This window comes from Amblyraja radiata, chromosome 21 (genome assembly GCF_010909765.2).
Source record: "Amblyraja radiata isolate CabotCenter1 chromosome 21, sAmbRad1.1.pri, whole genome shotgun sequence".
NCBI classification, from domain to species: domain Eukaryota; kingdom Metazoa; phylum Chordata; class Chondrichthyes; order Rajiformes; family Rajidae; genus Amblyraja; species Amblyraja radiata.
In genome coordinates, this window is record NC_045976.1 from 27,941,817 (window position 1) to 27,969,597 (window position 27,781).

Genomic DNA, 27,781 nt, shown 5'->3' on the forward strand with positions numbered 1-27,781 from the left:
CCAGATCTGCTGGGAATGAATCATGTACAGGCAGATGAGATTAGTTTAACTTGCCATCTAGACTGGACCTAGACTTTGTGCTGAAGCAACTAGAGTGGAAATGGAACCTCAAATTTTCTGGCTTTTTGGGCCCTGGAACAATATTGTTCAGATGCAGGTATCTCTTTTACACTTATTGAAGAAGCTACCAAATATAATCATCCGCAGGCACAAATAATTTTCATGATGAGGCCACAAAAAGCCAGCTCTTTCCAGAATTCAACTGAGTTGTCTTGATTCTTTGTAGTCTTTTTCTTTTAACTGTCGTGCAGAAATTAGGTGTGATTTATCTACAATTTATGTTTTTGTGTTGTCCGTTCTTTGTTCCTTTTGATGCTGCTGCAACCAACATCTTAATTGTAGCTGTACTTCACTGTACCCGTACACGATAATAAATCCGACAATTTGAGTTTACCTACTAAATAAAATATTGACTTTCAAATTTCTATGTCTGTTAATTAATAGATGCCATAAAGGCTTAAAATAGGTGCAGGAGTAGGCCATTCGGCCCTTCGAGCCTGCACCGCCATTCAATATGATCATGGCCGATCATGATCATAATTTAAGGTTTGCATCCAGAATAATTGATGAAAATTATTATTACAAGAATGTTTTACAAATTACAAAGTTATATTTTTAACTAACTTTAAATAAATGTTATGGCCATTTAGAAAACATGTCCCACTCAACCAATGCCAACACAGTACAATATTTCTTGGCTTTTTGCACCTCTACAAATGTGTATGCACTTTTCACTGGAACATTGTACTAAACATTTTTAACAATTTCATATTAAAGAAAACTTACTGAAAATTTTATGCTATTTAAGGATATTTAAGGGATAAAAGGTGGAAAAATAAGCATCACTGACATACCTTTGTTTGGACTGCAGAATGTCTTTGTGTTCTCATTTCCTGTATCAAATTAAACACACTGAATTCTTCAGGTATTTTCTGAAACAGAAGGTACATTTTGCACAAATGAGAACCAAAATCAACATAATTAAAATTAATTGTTCTGATTTCACGTGCATTATTTCATTATTGACAGATAATTGATCCAAAAGGATTACAACAAACAAAATATGTGCTTCCCACTAGTAATTCAATCAATATCTTATACTAATAGTACATCTTAGTTTAGCATTTCAGTATAATATCCCAAAGCACCATAAAAATAAATAAAAATAAAACATGACATGAAAAATCAAGAATTAATTCAAGAATTAAGTTTATTTTAACAGACAGACAAGTCCATTCACCTAATTACTTGATCAAGTTCTTTTCTTGCTGAGAAATGTTTAAACAAGGTCCAAGCTTATATCATCAACCATGGCCCTTCTCCGGACAGCTATGACTATATTTCGACAAACATAATTATAAACAAATTAGGAATAATTTATTCACTTCCTTCAAAGGGCTATGTCACGGTGGCATAGCGGTAGAACTACTGCCTTTTCAGCAGCGGAGACCCGGGTTTGATCCTGACTACGAGTGCTTGGCTGTACGGAGTTTGTAAGTTCTCCCCATGACCTGCATGGGTTTTCTCCGAGATCTTTGGTTTCCTCCCACACTCCAAATGCACACGGGTTATTTTAGGTTAATTGGCTCAGTAAAATTGTAAATTGTCCCTAGGATAGTGCTAGAATGCGGGGATCGCTGGTTGATGCGGATTCAGTGGGCCGAAGGGCCTGTTTCCGTGCTGTATCTCTAAACCATATAATGCTTTGCATCCAGGTAAAGAGCAGCTTTCATGTATCACAAGTACAATAATCTAACATGTCATGCCACATAAAATATGCCTTTACCAGTCCTGATTAGTATTTTCTTAAATAGTTAGGAAAGAACTGCAGATGCTGGTATAAATCGAAGATAGACACCAAATGCTGGAGTAATTCAGTGGGACAGGCAGCATCTCTGGAGAGAAGGTATGGGTGATGTTTCAGGTCGGGGTCCTTCTTCAGACTGATGTTAGGGAAGTGGACGGTACAGAGATAAAATGTAGTCGGAGACAGTAAGACTGGTAGAACTGGGAAGGGGAGGGGATAGAGAGAGAGAGAGGGAAAGCAAGGGCTACTTGAAGTTAGAGAAGTCAACGTTCATACCACTGGGGTGTAAGCTACCCAAGCGAAATATGAGGTGCTGTTCCTCCAATTTGCGCTGGGCCTCAATCTGACATTGGAGGAGGCCCAGGACAGAAAGGTCAGTGTGGGAATGGGAGAGGTAGTTATAGTGTTGAGCAACCGAGAGATCAGGTAGATGTTCAGCGAAACGATCGCCGAGCCTGCGCTTGGTCTCGCCGATATACAGGATAAGCGTGTTAAGGATTTAACAGATAATCTGAATATTGCTCAAAAATTGTCTATTTCTAACAAAGGGCAGTAATCAACACGGTACGATCCAACCTCCAGGAGTTTTACAGGAATCTTCATCATCTGACTGCTAAGATCTGACTTGCTTTAAAAGGAAATCCATAATACCAGTGCCAAGAGCAGCAAGGTGACATGCCTCAATGACTACCGACCTTTGGCAGTAATGTCTGTGGTATCCAAGTGTTTTGCGAGGTTGGTTATAACGCATATCAACCTGTCCTAATAAGGACCTGGGCACACGACACTTAGCCTATCACCGCAACAGAATAACAGGGAAAGTAATCATACTGGGTCTCCACATTGCACTGGACAACTTAGACAATTGGAAGAACAGCATCTCATATTTCACTTGGGCAGCTTGCAGTATGAATATTGATTTCTCTAACTTCAAGTAACCCATGCATTCCCTCTCTCTCCATCCCTTCTCCAATCAAGTTGCACCAGCTAATTTTCACCCAACATACAGGTAACAATGGCTCGTTTCCTTCATCATTGTTACTTTTTCAGTCATTGTCCATTATCTCTCTACATCATCTTCTTCTATATCTATCGTTTTCCTTTCCCCTGACTAGTCCAAAGAAGGGTCTCGACCAGAAAAGTCACTCATTTTATTTCTCCAGAGATGCTGCCTGTCCCACAGTTCCTACAGTTTTGTGTGTCTATCTTAGACAATTAGAACAAGTTCATGAGACTGTTGTGTTGGAAAGAACTGCAGATGCTGGTTTCAAATCGAAGGTGGACACAAAATGCTGATGCTGCCTGTCCCGCTGAGTTACTCCAGCATTTTGTGTCTACCTTCATGAGACTGTTGTTCAACAGCTTGCCGTTTAACACTATTATCCCCTCTAGACACCAACTAACTCAGGGAACCAGGTTGCTATTCATACCTATGTATGCAATACCTAATTTTCCTTGTTAGGAGACCACAATCAGTACTAATTGGCAACCACACTTCCATCTTGATAACCATAAACACAAGAGCACCTCAAGGATGTGTGCTCTGACCTCTGTTCAACTCTCTCTATATCCATGATTGTGTAGCCAGAGACAGCTCTGAAGGCCATAGACGAATAACAGGTAACAATGAGGAAGATAGATAATCTGATTGAATACTGCCAGAACAATACTGTGAAGAAGGGTCTCAACCAGAAACATCACCTATTCCTTCGCTCCATAGATGCTGCTTCACCCGCTGAGTTTCTCCAGCATTTGTCTACCAATAATCTCTCAGGGTTGGCAAGAGCAAGAAGTTAGTTGTTGATATCAGGAAGAGAATAAAAGGGTCCATGAACCCTTCATCATCGACAAGACGGCAGTGGAAGAGTCAACCGTTTCAAGTTCCTGGACGTGTATATCTCGGAAGATGTGTCTTGGGCCCAGCACATTGATGCAATTGCAAAGAAAGCTCATCAATGCCTCCATCCAAAAATCTGCCCATCAGAAACTTCCTCATCCGAGGCTATTTGATGCCACCCCAAAGTTGTCCTGCCTTTCTTCACTTCCAGTTTTTATCCCCGCTCTCCCTACTACAGTCGAAAGAAGGGCCCCGACCTGAAACTCACTTGTCCATTTTCTCCAAAGATGCTGCCTGACCCGCTGAGTTACTCCAGCATATTGTGTCTATCATCAATACCTCTACTTCCTTCGAAGGTTGAGATTTGATATGTTGCCGAATATTTTATCGAACATCTGTAGGTGTACGGAGAAAGCATAGTGACTTGTGGCATCATGGCTTGATTCAGCAAGTCAAACATCTAGGACCGAATGAGGCTGCAGAATGTGATGCATTTGCCTGGTCACCAAAGACCCCACCTCAACAACTATGATCTACTGTGGACTTTGTTTTGTTTACACTACAGACTTCAGTTTTGCACTGTTATAGTTTGGTGACTTAGTAAAACTGATTTTTAATTGATTGCATTGTTGATTATTGTATATTTATTTATGCTTTATTGCATTTATGGGTCTGTAAAGGTGCAGTAAGTAAGATATCCATTGATCTGTTGCCAGTAACTATGATCATTAACCACACTTTATTCATTAATTAGTTTCCTACCGTTAAGGTGAAATTAGCAAGAGATGACTCACCCCAGCTTTGAGTAAATTCCATGTATAATCAATTGCACATATGGCTCCAGTTCTTCCACATCCAGCACTGTGGGAGAACACAGAATTCCAGGAAATGACTCATTACGGTCATCCTTCATAAAACACAGTGACAACTTCCATCACTATTTGCATCATCTCTATTACCAATTTACAGGAACTTGCATTGATTTTAAGCAATGAAGCTTAAAGATTTTGCTTCCCAGCAATTTAATAATTATATCGTTAAAGTTTAATTTCTTGGGTAGCATAGAAAAAATGTTAAGCTTGCAGATCACATACATCCTGGGTTATACCTCAATGCAAATTCATGCCATAAGAATGTAGCCCTACACAATGAGTGTTAAAAATCTCAAATTTCCCACAAAAATTGTATAATTTAGTATGACAAAGCAATTTCCTTCAGATGATGCAATATTAATTACATTACAAAAAAGACAGAAAACATTCTGACCATCAGCTCTTCTACAACTTTTGACAAAATTGATCAAACATATTTTATTTTTAATATTTATCTTTTGTCATCCGAGTCCATGAGACAACTTTATTTTGTTCCACTTGCTACTTCTAGCAAGGGGATGGGGGGGGGGGGGGGGGGGGGGACGAGACCATGCTGGTGTTCTGCATTCAAATTGCCTAGTCTCATTAATCAACACGTAACATGCTTTTCTGCTATTTACTGCCATTCAGCTGAATATTAAGAGCACCAAAGGTAACTAGTATCAAAGACACAGTATTATATTCAACCTTTTACCCTTGTATCATTTCTGATGGGTTAGGCAAGAAACAAAGATAGATTTTCCTCTATACCTGCAATGGATGCAAATAGGTACACCTTCATGCTCTTGATATTCTCGCATCAAACTGATCATGTCCAAAATTGAATCAAATGAAGAAGGAACATCATGATCCGGCCAGTTCACATAATGAAACTGATAGATTCTACGAGATTCCTATTGAAGAAGAAATACAGGGTTTAATTTACTATAATTCACCATAAGCTATTAATACACCAGGCTCAAAGTTTATCCAATAAAAGTAAAATATTGGTTATATATTATTCAACTTTATTTGAAACATTCTCACTGGCTAATACATGCAAGCTGATTAATAACACAATAAGAACAAGAGAGCATATATTATTTTTAAAATATTCTCTTTAAGCAATGCAATTTGATGAGAAATAAACAGGGGATTGACAAAATAAATCTAGGTCAAGTAATGAAGAGGGAGAAAATAAGGGAAGATTGGATTGAGGAAGATTGGATTGAGAGAAACAAAGAAAAAACTAATGCAGCAGTTTCATGAAACATGGGTTTTTGGACAAGGCCACAACACAGTGGAGCAAACTGCTTAGACAGGTGCATCTCCTCCTTAACAATTACAATATAAAACATGCATTTTGACCAAAAAAAATAAGCACCTAATTATTATGGAGGGAGTAACGTATTTTCGAAAAGCAGCGCCTAACCTGCCAATACTCAATCAATCCCGCTAAATTAAAGTGCGGATCCCTTTACCAGTATTAAGACAGAGGTGTCGGGACCATAAACTGCACAAACAATATACCCAAAGGCATATTTTTGTACATGTTATTTGCTATCTCATTACGCTGAGGTTTGCAGGAATGGTAATGTTTTGTTGTAGATAAAGTAAAATAGTGAATGGCACTGATGTTAAAAGAATGGTACAGCAAATTAAATCCCATGCCTTCATCACTAGAAATTATGTTTAAAAGCAAACAGAGATCCAAGTTAGTAAATATTTTCAACCAAAGAAATGACGTTTTCAAATATTGAACACATAAGCAATCTAAAACCAAAAGAGAGACATAAACAATCGCAAAGGAAATGACCCGATTGGTAGTTGGTGAATATATCTAACACCAAATGGCTCCTTTGCTGAAAAGCTGCTGATAAATTTGCAATGCTATTCCAGTGCCATCGGTTGCATGAGACAATCGAGTGGTTAATGGGCACAAAAAGCTGCAGTATATCAGCAGGTCAGGCAGCACCCCTAGAGAAAAGGAATAGTTGACGTTTCAGGTCGAGACCCATCTCCAGACTGAGTTAGGGGAAAGGGAAACCAGAGATATAGACGGTGATATAAAGAGATATAGAACAAATGAATGAAAGATATGCAAAAATAACAATGATAAAGGAAACAGGTTAGCTGCTGACTAGGTAAAAATGAGTTAGACAATTTAACTCACCAGGAGGACAGTGAAACCAGTACAAAAACAAAGGTGGGGGAGGGACGGAGAGAGAGGGCATGCAAGGGTTACTTGAAGTTGGAGAAATCAATATTCGTACCGCTGAGTTGCAAGATGCCCAAGCGAAATAAGAGGTGCTGTTAATGGGGATGGACAATAAATACAGACCTTGCCAGTGGTGTCCCCGTACAGTGAATGAGTTTTACACCCACAAATTCAAGAAATGGGTGAACTTTGAAGTATACTGTCATACGGTTCAAAGTAAACTCATTTCACTCCTCCAAAGATTCAACTTCTTCAAAGTTACTGGATACTTCAATTATTCTTCATCAAATATAAAAGTAGTAAACATGAAATTACAAATGGACAAGTTATGAGGAAAGTAGATTCCCTGCTGATAATGGACCAATACTCACATTCTGGAATTCCACTAATAGAGTCCTTATGAAATAGTCATTCCTTGCCTGTTCCTCCTCCTGGAAGGGCATGAAAAAAATACTAAATAATTAGTGACACTAAATTGATATCGGATCTGGCTGTGCAATTGCAAAAAATCATTAAGTAGCATTAAACAAAGGAAATAATACATGATGTCCTGACATAGAATGCGGTTATCATTTTTTACACATAACTGTTGATTTTGATTACGGAATGTTATAGACTCATTCTCAATTCTTGGTTTACAACTACAATGGTATTGATATGAAACACCAGGTTATCTGTATTAGACAATTATCAAGCCCAATACATTCACCAAAAAGCATTGCAATGTTTAAGTGTATATATATACACCATCTCTCCTGGAAAATTTAGCAAATCATTTGAAAATCAGATAGCTGCATTGTCAGAAATCTAAGATTTTTACTTTCATTTACAACATTTCGATGTTCTTTAAAAAAGTCTCCAAACTTCTCTCAACAAAATCTTTGTGTTAACTGTTGAAATTCTGCTATAACCTAAATATGCATAAAACAAGAAAAATCTAATATTTAAGAAGGAATTTTAAGCCTTTCAGTAGCTTAAATCTGCTAATGACAGTCATTACAAACAAAAGATAGACACTAAAAGCTGGAGTAACTCAGCGGGCCAGGAATAGGTGGAGTTTCAGGTCGAGACTCTTCTTTTGCGCGAGTCGGGGGAAAAGGGAACGAGAGAAAGAGATGGTGATATACAGTGCCCTCCATAATTTTTGGGACAAAGATCCATCATTTGCCTCTGTACTCCACAATTTGAGATTTGCAATAAAAAATAAATAAATAAATAAATAGATAAAAGTCACTTGTGGTTAAAGTGCACATCGTCAGATTTTAATAAAGGCCATTTTTATACATTTTGTTTTCACCATGTAGAAATTACAGAGACATAGACCCCCCCCCCCCCCCATTTCAGGATACCATAATGTTTGGTACACAGCAATGTCATGTAATGAAAGTAGTCATGTTCAGTATTTTGTTGCATATCCTTTGCATGCAATGACTGCTTGAAGTCTGCGATTCATGGACATCACCAGTTGCTGGGTGACTTCTCTGGTGATGCTCTGCCAGGCCTGTATTGCAGCCATCTTTAGCTTATGCTTGTTTTGGGAGCTAGTCCCCTTCAGTTTTCTCTTCAGCATATAAAAGGCATGCTCAATTGAGTTCAGATCGGGTGATTGACTTGGCCACTCATGAATTGACCATTTTTAGCTTTGAAAAACTCCTTTGTTGCTTTAGCAGTATGTTTGGGATCATTGTCTTGCTGTAGAATGAACTGCCAGCCAATGAGTTTTGAGGCATTTGTTTGAACTTGAGCAGATAGGATGTGTCTATACACTTCAGAATTGATTATGCTACTACCATCAGCAGTTGTATCATCAATGAAGTGAGCCAGTACCTTCAGCAGCCATACATGCCCAGGCCATAACACCTCCATCACCATGTTTCACAGATGACGTGGTACACTTTGGATCTTGGGCAGTTCTTTCTCTCCTCCATACTTTGCTCTAGCCATCACTCTGATATAAGTTAATCTTCATTTGATCTGTCCACAAGACCTTTTTCCAGAACTGTGGTTGCTCTTTTAAGTACTTGGCAAACTGTAACCTGGCCATCCTATTTTTCCAGCTAACCAGTGGTTTGCATCTTGCAGTGAAGCCTCTGTATTTCTGTTCATGAAGTCTTCTGCGGACAGTGGTCATTGACAAATCCACACCCGACTCCTGAAGAGTGTTTCTGATCTGTCGGACAGGTGTTTGGGGATTTTTCTTTATTATAGAGAAAATTCTGTCATCAGCTGTGGAGGTCTTCCTTGGCCTGCCAGTCCCTTTGCGATTAGTAAGCTCACCAGTGCTCTTTTTTGCAAACAGTTGATGTTGGAAAGCCTAAGGTCTCTAGCAGTTTTATTCTTGTTTCTCAGTCTCATAATGGCTTCTTTGACTTTCATTGGTACAACTTTGGTCCTCGTGTTGGTGAACAGCAATAACATTTTCCAAAGGTGATGGAAAGACTGGAGGAAAGACTAGGTGCTTAGAGCTCTCTTATACCTGCATTAAGGAGGCAATTAAACACACCTGAGCAATTACAAACACCTGTAATGCCATGTGTCCAAAACATTATGGTGCCCTGAAATGGGGGGGGGGGGGGACTATATATAATTTCCGTAATTTCTACATGGTGAAGCCAAAATGTATAACAATGGCCTTTAATAAAATCTGACAAAGTGCACTTTAACCACATGTGATTTTTTAAATTACATTTCTCAAATTGTGGTGTACAGAGGCAAATAAATGATGGGTCTTTGTCCCAAACATGATGGAGGGGACTGTAGAACAAAAGATATGCAAAAAAGTAAAATGTGGTCTATCTTTTGTTTAAACTGGCATCTGCAGTTCCTTCCTAGTTATTACATACAATCTAGTTTCCACCTTTGAAACCAGTGAGGAACTGCTGGCTGTGGTCTCCGATACGATACGATTTGCCTAAACGACTGACATGTGTGTCACTTTCAATGGCCAATTAAGTTCACAAGCAGAATATTATCCTGCAGACTAAGAATACTTGAATTCTCTAACAATTTCCTACAACCTTCATCAAATATGCTTTCCCCTCATTTGATATTAAAGTCAGTGAATATAAATTTCCCCAAAATAAATTACACTAATTTAGCAAAGATCATAAAAAAGGAAAGTGGGGAAAAGAAGAATTGGTAAATGGTGCACTTGGAGTATAAACACCATCACAAACTAGTTGAACCAAATGCTATTTCTGGACTATGATTTTTATATCCTGTATTAGGAAAAGTGGAGCAATACATTTTTTGCTCAATGAATAATCTCTTGGAAATTAGGTGACTCTGGTAAGGTCACAGTTAATGTAAATCCCTGTTGAATAAGTCACCGTCTTTTTGATTTAAGATAACACTGTAGCAATTCTTTTGTTTTTGATTACAATTCTTGGAATTCTTACAATGAGTTGGTCTGCTGATTCAGAAGGAAGTAATAAGCAACTATGTCATTTGAGATTGAAATCACTTGTGAAGTAGATAGCCAGCATTATTCTTTAAAGGAATCAGTGAACCAATTGTGCATTTCATAGAATGGCATCTTTCATCAATGTTCCTCTCCCCCTTCCAAATGTCAGATAACAAGTTACGATTTCCATTGCATAGGCTGGTATATTGGGATTTGAACTTCAATTCTGGTTGCAGATAAGAAAGGTTTCCTACATACATGCATGATTTGCACACAAAATGTTGTCTAACCACAAATAATTTTTTTATAACTATTTGACTAAAGCCTGAATAAAGTTAAATGCAACTGTCCTTATTAGTTTCAAAGTAGAGCACAGAACTGGACCCTTCAGGGCATCTTTCGGAGCTGTGATTATTTTGCTAGTTACATAGCCATCTCACTACTGTTTTAACTGTGCTAAGTAGACAAAGTCAAAAGATGCCAAAACATTTTTTGATCCAAACCACTATGGTTCATTGAGATCAAAATATCACTCATCATTATTTCTGATAATGAGCCACTTCCTGTTACTCAAGATATATATTAATGGTTTTGAAATTTAAGATTTAGAAATCCAACGAGTTTCATCTTTATGGGTGTAGCTGAATTGCCTCAATCAGACAATGAGCCTCACCCACTGATTAATTTCTATTCCATGCCCACACCATAACTCCATGATTAAAACGTCCATCATGATGAGAGGGCAACAATCTTATGCCTGCTCTGTACATTATGGATGTGAAACACAAGAAAAAGAGGTCATGTGCTCACTATAGATCCTCCATCTCAGCTTTTCATTATTATCATCTTTTGATAAACTATTTAAAGAAAGATAAATGGGAAAGTAAATTCTGACAAAGATGGAACCTGTGGTGAGGTTTAGATGAATGGACAACAAAAACAGCAGATGGAGCAAAATATTAGGTAATCTACACCACAAAGACTAGAAAACTTAAATATCAGATCACTAAAAACATTGATTCTCCATTATTTAAAATGATTCATCTTGAAAAAAACAGTAGAATCACGTCTGAAAAAGATTTCACTCGTCTTATTAGTAAATCTATTATCATTTACTCGTTGCCACCCCCCCACCCAAGCACTAACTTCAAGTACAGCAAAACACTCACACAAGTAATCTGAAATTCTCCAAGATGAAGAGCACCATCCCCATGTGGTGGCCAGTAACGCTCACATTTTTTCTGTAGAACAGGAAAGCTAAAATTATTAATATACATTTTTAGTTTAAATTGACTTACTGTCTCAAATGAAAATTGGACACAGGAACTTACCCTCCCCATTTCAAACTCACGGCAAGCCATGATAATTATCTGGAAATAGAAAATAGTAGAATGTTTAATAATTTGTTCAGCAGAAAGCCCACAGAAAGTTACAACATGGAATGACTGAATAGCCTCCTACTTGCTGACATTTATGCAACTTTATCCGACCTTCCAGTTTGCTTTACAGCCTGTTTTAACTGAAGTTACTAGTTCTGACAATCAAAAATTGAGACAACTTACTCCAACGTTATATTCCCAGATCATCCTCCAAAAGTCAAGAACAGAATTTGCTAGTGGACCTTGCGTTGCAATATAGGATTTTGGCCCATAAACTCCCTAGAAATATAATAAGAATACACATTAACCAAATTAAAAACCCAACAAAGCACTTCATTTCCAAGCCATTAAGATAACAATTCTAAATAAAAGGTTATAATCCAACAGAATCAGTTATTCCATACAATTACAAAGTGCTCAGCAAGTGGTCAAACTGCGAATAGGAAAAATGCAATTAAGCTGGATAGACTGCAGGGAAGATTTACAAGGTTGTTGCCAAGGCGCAAGCTTGAACTATAGTGAGAGATTGGGCAAGCTAGGACTTTATTGCTTGGAGCACAGGAGGCTGAGGGGTGATCTAATAGAGGTGCATATAATCATGAGGGGAATAGATAGGGTGAATGTAGTCATTTTCCCAGGAAAGCTGAACCGATAACTAGACCATAGGTTTAAGAGTGGTGTGGAAAAATTCAATAGGAATCCGAGGGTCAAATTTTTCATACCGATATTGGTGAGGAGAGGCAGGTACAAAAACAACCTTGGGACAGGTACATGGATAGGAAAGAGAGGGATACAAGCCAAATGCAGGTAAATGGGACTAATTTTAAATGAGGTATCTTGGTCAGCAAGGACAGGTTGGACTGCAGAGCCTGCTTCCTTGCTCTAGAACGATGACTAAATCTAATCTGAATCAAAGCATTGGAATTTTATTCGCTCAATCTATTTTTAAAATACATTGTGAATTATTTGAAACAGAAATAATGAAAAATAGATCAGGTAGATGCAGAGTCTCTTGCCCGGAGTAGGTGAATCGAGGACATAAAGGGGACATACTTTTAAGTAAAGGGGAAAAGATTTGATAGGAATCTGAGGGGAGATGGTGGGTGAATGGAACAAGAAGAGGTAGTCGAGACTGGGACTATACCAACGTTTAAGAAACCGTTAGGCAGGTACATGGATGTGACAGGTTTGGAGGGATATGGACCAAACACAGGCAGGTGAGTCTAGTGTAGTTGGAAGATGTTGGCCGGTGTGGGCAAGTTGGGCCGAAGGGTCTGTTTCCACACTGTATGACTAGTCATGTGGTCTAGCATGTCAATGATTTTACTCGAGAGGACTTTTAATAGTTATTTGGTTATCCTAAAGGGCCAAAATCTTACTGGTTTTCCCCTTAAGCGAACAGTTTTCTCCCCAGGAAAGTGCAGTATCATATCACACCATCTACCATAAGCATTGGCCTTATTTGCCGTGTTCCACTCATTTTTGGGCTCTTATTTTCAAGTAGCTCCCCACCTCCCCAGTCTGCTTTAAAAGTTTAATTAGATCTGGAAGAAAACAGTGGATTCAAAATGGCAATAATCAGAATTTGTTCAGATGCTTATGTGAGCATTAAAATCACGGAGTGATCAAAGCATAATACTGGATCAAACAAACGACACAATGCAGTTTATCTGACCTGTCCAAAAAAGACAAGCAGCTGTGTCAAAATCAAAATATATAGAAATCTACTGCAACAAAGGAGGATGCTAGGACCGACGAGAAAAAACATGACATTTGGACCCTTTAGGATAACTGCATAACTATTAATAGTCCTCCCCGAGTAAACTCACAAAATATCACAATTCCCCTTTAGCACAACCAAATCTTCCTTGAGAACCACAAAAAGTCAAATATAAATTCATAATTTCATTGTTAAATTCGACCACAATGGAAACAAGGTTTGCTAGAATGACCACTGGTCTTATTATCACCGAAAATGAATAATCATGCTTTTAACACAAACCATAAATAAGCACCTGATTAAAATCATAGGTTTTCCCAATTTTACATCTATCAAACCTTAAACTTTATAAAGCACTAAAAATTGCTCTGTGAAATATCAAATATTACCTTAATAAAATTTGCATTAATATAATCTGAATCTTCTTCTGTAAGTTTCATTGCAAGTTTCACCCTACTGTGGTCAACTGTGGTGTGAAGAAAAAGGACATTTTACAAATGTAAAAGCCAATTATACTGTACATACACTTAAAGTCTATTTAATATAAACAAGCAGTTCTTCGAATTAAAACACAATGCATTTTACAGGCTAGAATAGAATAATAAGATATCAGAAATGATAATGACACCACTTAGCACTAAAATAGAAATATCAAAGACTCTTAAAATATTATCAGATTACTGCTGCAATAAGCAGATATAAAGCAATATTTTCAACAGTGAATGGAAACACAGGTTAAACTAACTTGGGAAGATTCTAACATCTCAACTACAGAACATAAACTATTCACCAACTGCAATAAATTACTGATGGAAAATATGAAGTACATCTGCAGTTATTTCCTATATATATGTTGACGCCTTTCAAACTGCTGAATTTGTACGTTCTAATTGGAGTACACCAAGTTGTACCAAGATTTAAAGTCAGAAATCAATCTATTGCGCCATGGAACCAATTAGCAATAATTCAATTCAAAAGTTCCTATTCTCTGTTCGAGCGCACACACGCTTTACGGAATGTACAGAATCTCATAAATCTGTACACTTCTTTCAGCTTTGTGATGTCTTTTATACAGCTGGGTAACTAAAACAGTACAGAATACGGCAAGTGCAACCTCACCAACATCTTGCACAACTGCAGTGTAACATCCCAACTCCTGTGCCAAGACTAATAAAGGCCATCATATCAAATGCCCTCCTCACCACCTATTCTAGCTGGAACGTCACTTTCAAGGAATTATGTACTTGTGCATCGGAGGGCAAGAGTTGTATGAAAAAGTTGGGCAGGTTAAGATTTTATTCATTGAAGCATAGGAAACTGATGGGTGACCCTACAGAGTGTATAAGATTTTGAGGGCATAGAAAAAGTGAATTCACACAGCCTTTTTCCGCCAGAGAAGAAGAATCAAAAACTCGAGGGCAACGGTTTAAGGTGAGAAGGGGAACATGTGAAAAGGGACTCGAGGGACAACTTCTTCACACAGAAGGCAATGCGCATATGAAACAGGCTGCCAGAGAAAATTATTGAGACAGATACATCAACAATATTTAAAAGACATTTGGATAGGTGCATGGTTAGGGAAGGATTCAAAGGGCCTAACATGGGTAAAGGAGACAAGTTTAAATGGGCATTTTGGTCAATATGGACAATTTGGCCAGTATGGTTGAGTTTGGCCAAGAGGCCTGCTTCTACATTATAATACACTTTCATTCTATTACCTTATTAAATGTAGTATAGTAAATCTATCAGGGATCATCAACCTGGAATTTTAACTTTCCTTTTCACTTCAGAGACCAGCTACCTTGCTGACTATGTCCAGCATTTAAAGAATTAGCCTTTCTTACTGAAAAATAAAGTGACTGTAGATAAGGTACTCAGAGAGAAAACTGATGGGCTTAGAAGGGTCAAACTAATAATATCAAATGTGCGAACTTAAGATATTGGATGCAATATACCATACTACATCACAAGTTGGCAGAATGAAGGGATACACGCACACGTACCGGAAGTGGCGGCGCTGGTGAACGGCTGCGGCTTGCCTGCAGTCCATTTGTTTTTACTTTTGTGTTGTTTTTTTCCGTTTTGTCTAGTTAAGTTTTTGGTTTTTAGGTTGTGTTTATGTGGGGGGGGGGGGTTGAAACGGGGCTTGCTGTCTCTCCCTTCGGGGGAATGCGACTTTCTTGTCGTATCCCCCATCTCTGCCTCCGTCTGCGCTGAGGCCTAATGGCGGAGCTGGCGACCTCGAGACTCTGGAGGCAGAGCCAGTCAGGAATTGCCCTGGGCTCGCTCCCGTGAGGGCGGTCCGGCTCGGGGCTGGAACGGCGCTCCCGTGAGGGTCTGTGACGCTCCCGTGAGGGCGGCCTGGCGCGGGACTGAGACTCTCCCGTGAGGGGCTCTGGCGCTCCCGTCGGGGCGGCCCAGCTCGAGGGTGGAATGGCGCTCCCGTCGGAGCGGCCCAGCTCGAGGGAGGAACAGCACTCACGTGAGGGCGATCCGGCTAGGGGCTGGAACGGTGCTCCGGTGGCTGGGACGGCGTTCTGGCGGCAGTGACCCGAGTCCGGGGTTCAGCCGCGGGCCAGCGGCTGCGTCCGCTGCACTGGAGGGCGGCAGCTTCGACCACCCCGGGCCGCGATGTTTGAGCCGGCCCGTTTGCGGGGTTCGGTGAGCCGCGGGACTGTTTGTGCCATCGCCCGGTGGGGTATCGCCTCAGCGCAGAGGGAGAAGAGGAGGGAAGAGACTGCAGCCCTAAGATTTTTGCCTCCACCACAGTGAGGAGGTGCTTGGAGGACTCACTGTGGTGGATGTTAATTTGTGTTTATTGTTGTTTATTATTGTATTATTGTATGTATGACTGCAGGCACAAAATTTCATTCAGACCATAAGGTCTGAATGACAATAAAGGTAATTCTATTCTATTCTAATTCTATTCTACAAGATGAGAAAAGATTCTACAAGACAGAGGGAAACTATACTTAACTGAGGACCGTTTTAAAAATAGCAAGAGGCAAGAGATAAGTAACTTCAACAAGCATTTCCAGAAGAAAAATAAACATTTCATCTCTGCAAGGGAAAGGTTCAACTGGTGCCAATTCCAGTGACTGTTCTGCTCAAGTGCCAGCCTAGTAACAAGCTATTCAATTATAAAACACTTGAAAATCACTATTAATGCCAGCCTCAAAAATGCCTGCATATTCAAAGCAAACAATGCATATTAGTCACTGTTGAAATTCAAACATAAAACTGAAAACTTACATGGCAAGATATCTTTATATCTGTTCTTCTTCACATTTTCTTCCTTTTCTCCAGTGTTAGTTGGATAGATCTTTTCAGTTCTATACTTAGTTGATAGTCTTCTGAGTCGCTGTTTAATATATAAAATGTCCACATTAATGAACTGATATCCCAACAAATTCTGACAGAAACATGAAAGCATATCTATTTGTAATCTATCCTAATAAATGTACATATAAATTACCAGGAGATATAATTATAGCTCACTTTTTTGACATGAAAAACAATGTTGTAAATACATTTTTGTTTCATACCAGTTAGTAGAATGACAGCACTTCAACCCAATTTCCTGCTAACTTTTTAAATTTCACGTCGTAAATTATTGCTAGAATTGTGGAGATTTTAGTGATTACTGAAAAGGTTAGTAAACCATGATACAAAATACGATTCTTTTCTAAAAAAAGCTTTGTGATACGAGAACACAGGCAAGGCACAGTTAATCTTCATTTACCCATTAATAGATAGCTTGCTCACCCACTTCAGAGAACATTTAAAAGCTAATCATCATTATGCTACAGAGCAATAATGCCAAAAGGTTATCGTCCAGAGGACACACAAGGATTTTCAAGACATAATACTTGTTTCTTGTTTATCACGACTGATAAGTACATCACAAATTAAAACTAATTTTAATTTCTCAACATGCCTTTATGGGCTTTGAATACATGTCTCCATATGAATAGTCCAGGCCTCTGACTTACACATCTGTCCTGACCAGTATAACTACACCGAACAGCATGTGACAGTGAGTGGGTAAAAAGAGAAGAAAATGGACATGTTAGAATAGATTCACGATGGCAGCGATCACCATATCCGGATGACCAATCAAATGATCAAATCACAGAAGCCCAAAGAGTTGCACACATTCTTCCAAAAGAACCACTGTATTAATTCCTCAGCTTGTTGCTCACATAATAACGTTGTCAGTTACTCTGAAGATACCACATGCAGGAGAAAGCTACAATTCTCAATTTCAACTAAATTACTCTACATTGAAATGAAATTGATTTTACAAAAGTAAGCAGACCACATCATATATTGATGTATGCAAGTTCATTCTTAATGAAAATCAATCAACATTGCAAAAATTGAATATTAATTCTACCATCTTACCTGAATACAGGATCCATTTTTCAAAGTGTTAGAGCATTAAACTGGTTCATTCTGAACCAAACCACCAGTGCTCAACTAAAACCAACACAGATAAACCAGGTTGATTGAACTTTTGAATATGAGTTTCAAAATACATCATGACAAAAGAGAGAACTGGAGGGCAAAGAGAACTCTTGTTGTGGTTGTACTACCACAAGGATTCAAGACTGAGCAGGAATCTGTACCTGATAACTGAATTTTTCCTCATTATGCATTGTCCATAAATACAGTAGATAGTATATTAAAATAGTACATTCGATAAAACACCAAGTTACAATTAGCATCAGATTAAAGTATAGCAGCATCAATTGTTCACATTTTAAAACAACAAACCAAAATTAAAATCTTGATCTCCATGATAATCAGCATCGGCTCAGGTTTCAGCTATCATCAGATGAATTCAAAATTAATATTATTCATGCCAAGATTTTGCGGCATTTGGTAAAATATATATTCATGGCTGAAAATGGAGTCGTAAAATTACATACTGAAATTTATCATGGGAAAATAACTATTTATGCTCCTCATTATTTTAAACCTTCAAGGTCATCAACATCTATGCCTCCTGAGATAAACGCAGCCTTCCTTATCTCTCCTTTTAAGTAAAGACCTCCAATCTAGGCAACATCCATGTAGAATCTCTTCTGCGCTCTCCCTATTGCTACCAGACCCTTCATGCATTGTGGTCACCAGAACTGTACACAATACACCAAATGTGACCTAACCAATTCTTTATACTGCTGCAACGTGACATCTTAACTCTTTTTCCCAATGCCTTAATTCTATAAAGGCAAGCAAACGAAATGCCATCTTCAGTACCCCGAGTCATCACATTCAGGGAGGTATGAACTTGCACTCCAAGGTTGCTCAATACATCAATGTTCCCAAGCTCCACATTCCACAAGTCCTACCAGAAATTGACTTCCCAGGATACATTTCCTTATAGTTGTCAGATTTAAATTTCACCTGCCAGTACTCTGCCCAACTTTCCAGCTGATCTCTATTCCGCTATATCCTTGGACAACCTGCTTTGCTATCTACCATTCCATGATTTTTGAATCATCTACAAACTTACCAACCTGATCATCTACATTCGCATCCAAGTCACACAATAAATAACAAAAGGTTCCAGCATCAATCCCTGTGGAACACCACTTGTTACCGATATTCAGAATAAAAACATTGAACACTACCCTCTCTCTCCCTCTCTCTCATCACCAAGCCAATTTTAGATCCACTTTACGTCAGACACCTGTACCTTACCAGGCCTCGAAATTAGCGGTTGCCCGGGTGCCAATGGCAACTTACAGTCCCGCCGGGCAACCCAAAAGCCATGCCATTTTGCCCGGCTTGGCAAGCAATCGGGACACCCGCCCGCCATCAGTGTCCGGATCTCGGCTCTCCGCTCCGTTCTCGGCCCTAGCTCTTGGCTCGGGTCTCCGCTCATCACGGCCAGCCGCCGAGCACATCATCGGCCGTGGTTGTGCACATGTGCGGCCCTGCACATGCGCACTGCCACGGCAACTGGTCGGCGTCGGCCACTATCTCCCTCCCTTTGCATTGTGGGAGCTCTGGCCATCATTGCTGTTCGGTCGCTGCCTCACCGCGACCGCTGAAAAACAACGCAGAATCACTCCCTGGAGCTGCAGTAACTCCCTGGAGTAACTCTTGCTTCTTGGTTTCCTGATCCTCCAAAAATATTCGAAATGGAATTTAAATTGGTGGACCCACCACCACCAAACTCCAAACTCTGAAAAATAACAGCCTATTGTATTTTATCTGTTTATTTATTGTGTATATATATGGTCTATAGTATATAGACACACTGATCTTTTATCTCCTGTTCTGTATTATGTTTACATATTCTGTTATGCTGCAGCAAGCAAGAATTTCATTGCCCTATCTGGGACACATGACAATAAAACTCTCTTGACTCTTGACTTGGACTTAAGCAAAAAAGGATTATTGGGGGAAAAAAAAGCTACCTTAAATTTAGTTGCGTCTGGTTGGTACCTATGGTAGGGTGAAGACTATTCCATGCTTTAATTGTGCGGGGAAACTCCATGGAGTAGCCAGCAACTCTGGATAGAAAAAATTGGGTGGCGTTTCGGGTAGAAACCATTCTTTACATTTCCTCTGGTTTTAGTGTTTTTAGTTTAATTTAAAGATACAGCGTGGAAACAGGCCCTTTGGCCCACCGAGTCCACGCCGACCATCGATCACCCGTACTCTAGTTCTATCCCACACATCAGCGACGTAAGTCAAGAGTGTTTTATTCTCTCACGTCCCAGTTAGAACAATGAAATCCTTACTTGCAGCAGCACAACAGAATATGTAAACATAGTACTCTGTAAACAATGTTATAAACGAGAAAACAAAACTCCATACAGACAGCACCCATATTCAGGATCAATTCCAGGTCTCTGGCAATTATAGGCAGCAACTTTATGGCCAATGTACTGCCCCAATAGCCTTTAACTGAATTAAAACATACAGTAGCTGTAAAGGGGGATAGCGTCACTTAGAGATCTAAGACTGAAAATGGATAGTTTCTTTTTTTTTTAGTAACCAAAGTTATCAGCGTATAATTTTTTGTATGTTGGAAAATAAAATATAGTGGCACAGCTGGTGGACTCACACGCCAGAGATCTGTGTTCGATCCTGTTCTCGGGCACTGTCTGTGTTGAATTTGCACATTCTCCCTGCAAGCGTGTGGGTTTCCTCCCACATCCCAAAGACGCGTTAGCTCTGTAGGTTAACTTGGCGCTGTAAAATTGCCCATAATGTGCAGGGAGTGGGTGAGGAAAGTGGGATAACAGAACTTGTGTGAATGGGTAGACGAAAATGTTGGAGAAACTCACACAGGTGAGGCAGCATCTGCGGAGCGAAGGAAATAGGTGATGTTTCGGGTCGAGACCTTTCTTCAGACTGATGTCGGGAGGGGTGGGGGGGGCGGGAAAAAGAAAGTAAGAGGCGGAGACAGTAGGCTGTGGGAGAGCTGGGAATGGGAGGGGAAGGAGGGAGAAAGGGAAAAGCCAATATTCATACCGCTAGGGTGTAAACTACCCAAGCAAAATATGAGGTGCTGTTCCTCCAATTTGCGGTGGGCCTCACTCTGGCCACGGAGGAGGCCCAGGACAGAAAGGTCGGATTCGGAATGGGAGGGGGAGTTGAAGTGCTGAGCCACTGGGAGATCAGGTTGGTTATTGCGAACTGAGTGGAGGTGTTGTGCGAAGTGATCGCCAAGCCTGCGCTTGGTCTCACCGAGGTTGATCATATGCTGAATAACCATATTTTTGATTGGAAGTGGAAACAGATAATAGAAATTGCATTCATTGCAATGTGTAAAAAGAGATGAGATATTGTATTATAATGTTGCTGCATGTCATTGTGGTATATATCATGTCTTGATTGGTGAATATGTTTAGTTTGTGACTTTATTTGAAGCAGAAATAATATGTGAATGCTTCATTGACCATAATTCTGACCGGTAACTACGCGCGTCATGCAAGCCGTCCTGAATGACCACCTAAACTGTGATTTGGCAACGTAAAAAGCTGCCGAGGTTGCCCGGCTGGCAACAGGGAAAAAAGTTAAGCGAGAGCCCTGCTTACCCTCTGGACCAGTCTATTATGCACAATATTGTCAAAAAGCCTTAATGCAATCGATGAAAACTGCTCTGCCTTCATCAATTATCATATTAATCTACTAAACTCAGATTTATGAGATATTTATTATATCCTTTGCCTGTCCAAATGAACATAAATCCTTTCCATCAGAATCTTCTCCAGCAACCTCCCTACCATGGATGCAAGGCTCACCAGCCTGCCTTTCCAGGCTTGTCCCTTTTGCCCTTTTTGAATAAGGGAACAAACTGTGGTTCTGAAAATTTCACCCAATGCATATGCTACACTTGGTGTGGGTGCGAGACCCATGACAAACAGAATTAGAGTACTGAAGGTGTCAGGCTTCAGTAAAACCTATGAGTAGATAGCATCTCCAAGAACATCTGTAAATATGCAAAACCTAGGACAACATTACACCCTTGACATGACTCTAGGGATATGCAAATCTGAGAAAATAAATATCAGATGTATGAGTGACAATGTACTGTTCAATTACAGTGCAAATTTCCAACTGCAGCATCTAGTCGTAGTATATCGACATGGAAAGTGGGCACTCAGCCAAAGGGATGACAAATAACAAGTCAACAGGCTCTCTGAAACCACGGAGCTAGCAACCTAGTGTATCATGTCTAAATCCGGTTTAGTGGAGTCGCACACATTAGGAAATAGGTTTATGCTTTAATGTTGTAAAAACAATGCATGAACGATTCTAGAAAATAAAGGAAACAGCTGGAATGAGAGCATGTGCACAAATATAGCATAGATGGCACTAGGGTCAAGCTTCCTCACGGATTAAGCAAGCTTAATGTTTCCTCATGCCTAATGAATACTTTATGAAGATTAATTAATTCAATTTTGCAAGAAATTACAGGACCAAAATGCAAGCAATCCATCATCAAGAATATATATCTTACTAAACAGAATGAATACAACCCCAGTTCTCAGTAATAGCACAAAATGAAGCACCTCCAAAACTAAAGTAAACCATTGCCCAAGAAGATTATTTTTTAAAAGCTTATCTACAAATTGGACCTGCAATGCAAACTGAACCTTAGTCAACTTATGCCAACAGCTAAACGGAGAGATAAAGCAGACAGATCCTAAAAAATATTCGATAGATTCACAATATTACACTGAATCAACAACACCAAAAAATGATCAAAGTTGTGGCTTGGTAGGATTAATTTCAATTATTTCCTTCTTTGGAGGACATCAAGGAATATTAAGAAAATTGGGGGCAGATATCTTCTCCCAACCAGAGAACCTCAGGATGAAATTTCTTGTATGGGTGCAATCATTTTTTAAACTGATTCAATACCAATTCGATATTTAAAAACTGCTTTCAGTTGATTTTGATATACACAGCACTGCTCATGACCAGCAGTCAATTAAAGTCACACCAGTGTGCCCTGCTTTGTTATAATTAATGAAAAGTGGGACTATTACAGCACTTCGAGAAACAGACAGGATTAGACTTTAACTGACTGTTACCTACTACAGGTGTAAATTATTATTATTTTGACCATGATGGGATCATTCAACTGAGAATAATGGTCAACTATATGTTGTAATTATTTTAAGTATGATTTTGTTTGAAAAAAAATTAAGATACAAAATAGATATTGATAGAGGGTTTGTGTAGAATTGGAGGAAGTTGTGAAACCAGAAAGGTGATGATCGCAGCAACTTTCCAAAATTATTAGAGCAAGCGAAAACAATGATAGATTCAACATTAAAGCTATGCTCTCTATTATAGCTGCAAAAAGATTCTATTTCCTCACATATATTAATAAAAGGTGGCTATGTTTGTCCACATTACCAGAACCCAAAGCATCTGCTCAGTATTTACAAAAGATGCAAATTGAAAATTCTATTCTTTGAATTTCAGTCAGGGTTAGAGATCTTTAATGCAGTGTGACACAAAATACAGGAGTAACTCAGCGGCTAAAGTAGCATCTATGGAGAGAAGGAATGGGCTACGTTTCGGGTCGAGACCCTTCTTCAGACTGATGTCAGGGGAGGGGGCGGGACAAGGATAGAATGTAGGCGGAGAAAGTAAGACAAGATCTGGGAAGGGGAAGGAGAGAGAAAGCAAGGGCTATCTGAAGTTAGACAATATAATGTTCGTACTGCTGGGGTGTAAACTACCCAAGCGAAATATGAGGTGCTCTTCCTCCAATTTGCATTGGGCCTCACTCTGACAATGGAGGAGGCCCAGGACAGAAAGGTCAGATTTTGAATGGTGGGAGAGTTGAAGTGCTGGGCCACCGGGAGATCAGATAGGTTAAGACGGACTGAGCGGAGGTGTTCAGCGAAACGATCGCCAAGCCTGCGCTTGGTCTCGCCGATGTAGAGAAATTGACACCTGGAACAGCAGATATAGTAGATGAGGCTGGAGGAGGTGCAAGTGAACCTCTGCCTCACCTAGAAAGACTGTTTAGGACCTGTTTAGGTATTGATATGTATTCTATATTGTCAATATGAAATGTTTTAAAAATTAAGATTAATGAGTGGCATAGCGATAATTATTGCCTTTTAGTGTCAGCAGTCCAAATGTAAACCTGACCTCCAGACTAACTGCCTGGAGTTTGCACATTCACTGACTGAAGATTTTTTTTTTTCAGGTTCTCCAGTTTCTTCCCACATTCTAAACGCAGATGAATTAATAGGTTACATCACTTCCAATTTCCAGGTGGATGGTAGAATCTAGATGGAGTTGATGGGAATGTCGAGAGAATTTGACACAGAAAATTGTGAGAGCTGACAGGATTTGATGGGCCTCTATCTTAAAGAAATATGGAAGATAAATGAAACTATTTATTATCCTCTTGGATTTAAACAGAAAACTTGTGTTTTTAAATTAACTTCCACTCAGCCAACCATATATAAAATCGTTCATCTTAAATTGACATTTATCTATTAGATATCCAATATTTTTCCCATTTCTGCAAAGCCATTTATCTTCAATTCAACACCCTCAAACCATTTACTAAATTCAAAGACTAACTGTCCTAATTCTGTTGACCATAGAGATACTTTAACCATGTCTCAGCTCAAGTTGTTATTTTGCACGAAAGGTAACGATGCAACGTTAATTAAAATTCAAGTGACAAGTAAAACTAAACTCTCTCATGTATGGTATTGTAAACCCCCAAACAACATCTCTGAAAAAATGACAACTTAATTTCAGCTTGACAAAATTTCAACACAATATGAACAAGAATTACATCATGGCTGGAATGAATGAAGGGCAAGTAAAATAAAGTGTGAGGGACTTTCTCTGTTCATGAAGTAAGCTTCTTTCGAAAAACCAATGAACAGGATTTTGTTCAGTAATTGTTTACACAGTGGTCCACTGCTATACATGTAAGACTAATGATACAATCAGAAATAGATTGGAACTTGCTCATTCAGCCAGCCAATAATCAATACTGACAATATTGCTATTTAAGTGAAATTGACCTTTACTAAACCCCTACTGTGCCAAAGAAGATACACAAGTACAGATGCCATGCAAATTCTAAATACCAAGCAACATCAGGAGCACATTATGTAAACTCTCAAATTAGTTTTAGGATAAGGGTCATTTTCTAATAACAGAACAGTACTTTCAAAAGTTATTTCGTAATAATTAATGAGAGAATTCAGCTCATCCCAGAACCTCACCACCTAAACATTTTAAGTTTAAAAGTTGTTGGCAACGATGAATTTCCATTTTAACCTGAAAAGTCATCACCAGTTTGAACTGGTACCCAAATGACCTGATGGGTCCCGATCAAAACGATACCTCCATGCCCTCCAGAAATGCTCACAAAGTGCTGGAGTAACTCAGCGGGTGATGCAGCATCGCTGGAGAAAAGGAATATGTTATGTTTTGTGTCGATACCATTCTTCAGACTGAGGAACTGAGCCAAGTCATGAACTCCTTGCACCCCTAAACACTTGAACTCCCCTTCTCATTCCCACTGACCTTTCTGTCATGGGCCTCCTCCACTGTCAGAGTGAGGCCACACACAAATTGGAGGAACAGCACCTCATATTTAACTTGGGCAACTTACAACCCAGACTGGGAAATCTTGAGTGGGTTTAACTTCAGTGACGTTTGCTAATTAATGATGAGCCATCTTTGGCTTGGAAAATTATAAATGTGAAAACTCATTCTTTTAGAAGGAAATTAGAATTGGAATTATTTTAAGTTAAAATAATTTTACGCATTCCTTTATATTTCCCCAAATGTTATCTTTATTTTGCTTTCTGTATGTAAATTTATTTTTCCAACATTGAACTTTCTGGTTTAGACGTTGCATAAATCTAACAGTTCCTCAGACGGATTGGTTGAAGAACCTTGCTGTTTCTTGGTCTGTTCCAAAGATGTGCACTACAACTGGCTGGATTAAAGAAAACCTGGAAGGTTTACAAACCCTTTCCTTTTGTGGTTGACTTCAATATCTATACCTTTACACCGCAGTTTGTAGCGTGCATCTAATACACAAAATTATCAGGTGACTGACAACATCCACAGGCCTGAAGATCGGCTACTTAAAACAATTTGCAGAGCTATTCAGAGTTCCCACCAAGAATGCATGAATGGATTCCAATGCACTTGAACTACATGCATTTATTCCATACTTTATTTTGAGAATTAGTTGACTCAGGAGATAGTAGGAATAAATAGGTATTTTTCTGTTATGAGGCTGTGACTAATGGGCTGCCACAGGATCAGTAGTTGCCCCAGCTGTTCAATATCAATATTTGTGATCTGGTTGAGAGAACAAAATGAAACTTCTCCAAGTATGCTGGCAATAAAAGCTGGGTAGAGTAGAGGGGGAAGGGAATGTGAGCTGCAGGGAGGATCTAAGGAGACTCCAATGTGATTTAGAGAAGTTAGGTGAGTGGACAAATGCATGCCATATGAAGCACTAAAAGCAGGAAGAACCAAAGTGCATAACCCCACATTTATTCACTTTACGCCTTACAGGGAAATTGCAAAAGGGCGAGCACTATGAGACGAATGGCCTTATTTGCCAGGCACTTAAAGCAAGCGATCAACGAGAGCAGTTAGGAAGACTGTTGGCATTTGGGCTTCATTGCAAGAGGTTGAGTATATGGGAAGGGAGTCTTGCTGCAGCTGTGCAGGCCTTGGTGAGATTCCATCTGGTTCTGTGCACAGATATGGTCATCTTTTCTGAGCAAAACTGATCTTGACATGAGAAGGGATTGCCACAAAGGTTTACCAGATTTATTCCTGGATTGACATATATAGTATATCTTTATTGTCATTTTGCCTGAGTACTCACATACCCAGAGGAAACAAAAAAACGTTGCTCAACCAGTATCCATTCAGTGTGCAGTAAAAAATAAATAGAAATAAAAATACATATATCATGAACAAATTAAACACTCTACTCTCTACTAAACATCAACAGGCGTTCCGATCGGCAGCGGCACGACAGTGGCTCTGCTGCAGTGTGTCCAGGTTGGTGGTTGGTGCGCGATACTTTGGCAGGGGGCAAAGTCCGTTTATCAGTCTTATAGCCTGCGGGAAGAAGCTGAGGAACATCCTGCTGGTTTTGCAGCTAATGCTCCTATACCTCTTCCCAGATGGCAGGATGGAGAATATGTGATGCGATGGGTGGTAGGGGTCTTTGATGATGGAGATGGCTCTGCTGATACATCTCTTCCTGTATATGTCCAGCAGGAAAGGGAGTGGAGCACCAATAATCCTGGTCTTCACAATCCTGTCTAGTTGGTGCCGTTCGTACGCCTTGCAGCTCCCGAACCAGGAAGTGATGCCGTAGGTTAATGTGCTCTCGATTGTCCCCCTATAAAACGTTCGTAGGTGTGTAGTGGGGAGACCTGCTTTCCGTAGTCTTCGGAGAGGGTGTAGTCGCTGCTGGGCTCTCTTGACCAGTGCTGTGGTGTTGGTCGTGGACGTCAGGTCATCTGACAGGTGGAGTCCTAGGAACTTCACGCTGCTGACCCTTTCCACATCAGCTCCATCGATGTGCAGAGGTGTATGGTCACAGAAATGCTCACAAAGTATGGTGTTGTTTTCCCGCCCTCCTGAAGTCAACCACCATCTCCTTAGTTTTTCCCACGCTGAGACTGAGGTTGTGGGATTTGCACCATCCTGTGAGCAGCTCCACCTCCATCCTGTACGCCGACTCATCATTGTCACTGATGAGACCCACCACTGTTGTGTCATCAGCGAACTTGTTGATGAAGTTGTTGTTGAGTCTAGCAGTACAGTTGTGTGTATGCAGACTAAACAGCAGGGGGCTTAGGACACAGCCTTGGGGCGAGCCAGTGCTCACAGCTATGGTTTTTGATGTCCTACTGCCCACCCTGACATACACTGAAAATGAGTCATTTAGGCCTCCATTCAGTGGAGTACGAGGTCTCTAAAATTCTACTAATCAGATAAGAGTAACAGTTAG

At 39.7% G+C, this 27,781-nt stretch overlaps 1 protein-coding gene across 5 annotated transcripts in view; it reads right to left on the reverse strand.

The window, feature by feature from the left end:
* The window catches only part of ptpn12 (protein tyrosine phosphatase non-receptor type 12), an 85,984-nt gene that overhangs the window by 38,119 nt on the left and 20,084 nt on the right, over positions 1-27,781 (reverse strand). For all 5 annotated transcript variants that reach the window (XM_033039857.1, XM_033039856.1, XM_033039854.1 and 2 more), the window contains exons 2-10: positions 16,528-16,636; positions 13,665-13,741; positions 11,739-11,834; positions 11,508-11,546; positions 11,346-11,417; positions 7,145-7,204; positions 5,327-5,469; positions 4,499-4,565; positions 915-992 (exon numbers count right to left, since the gene is read on the reverse strand). In XM_033039857.1, coding sequence (XP_032895748.1) covers positions 915-992; positions 4,499-4,565; positions 5,327-5,469; positions 7,145-7,204; positions 11,346-11,417; positions 11,508-11,546; positions 11,739-11,834; positions 13,665-13,741; positions 16,528-16,636 — 741 coding nt within the window. The remainder of the gene's footprint in view (positions 1-914; positions 993-4,498; positions 4,566-5,326; positions 5,470-7,144; positions 7,205-11,345; positions 11,418-11,507; positions 11,547-11,738; positions 11,835-13,664; positions 13,742-16,527; positions 16,637-27,781) is intronic.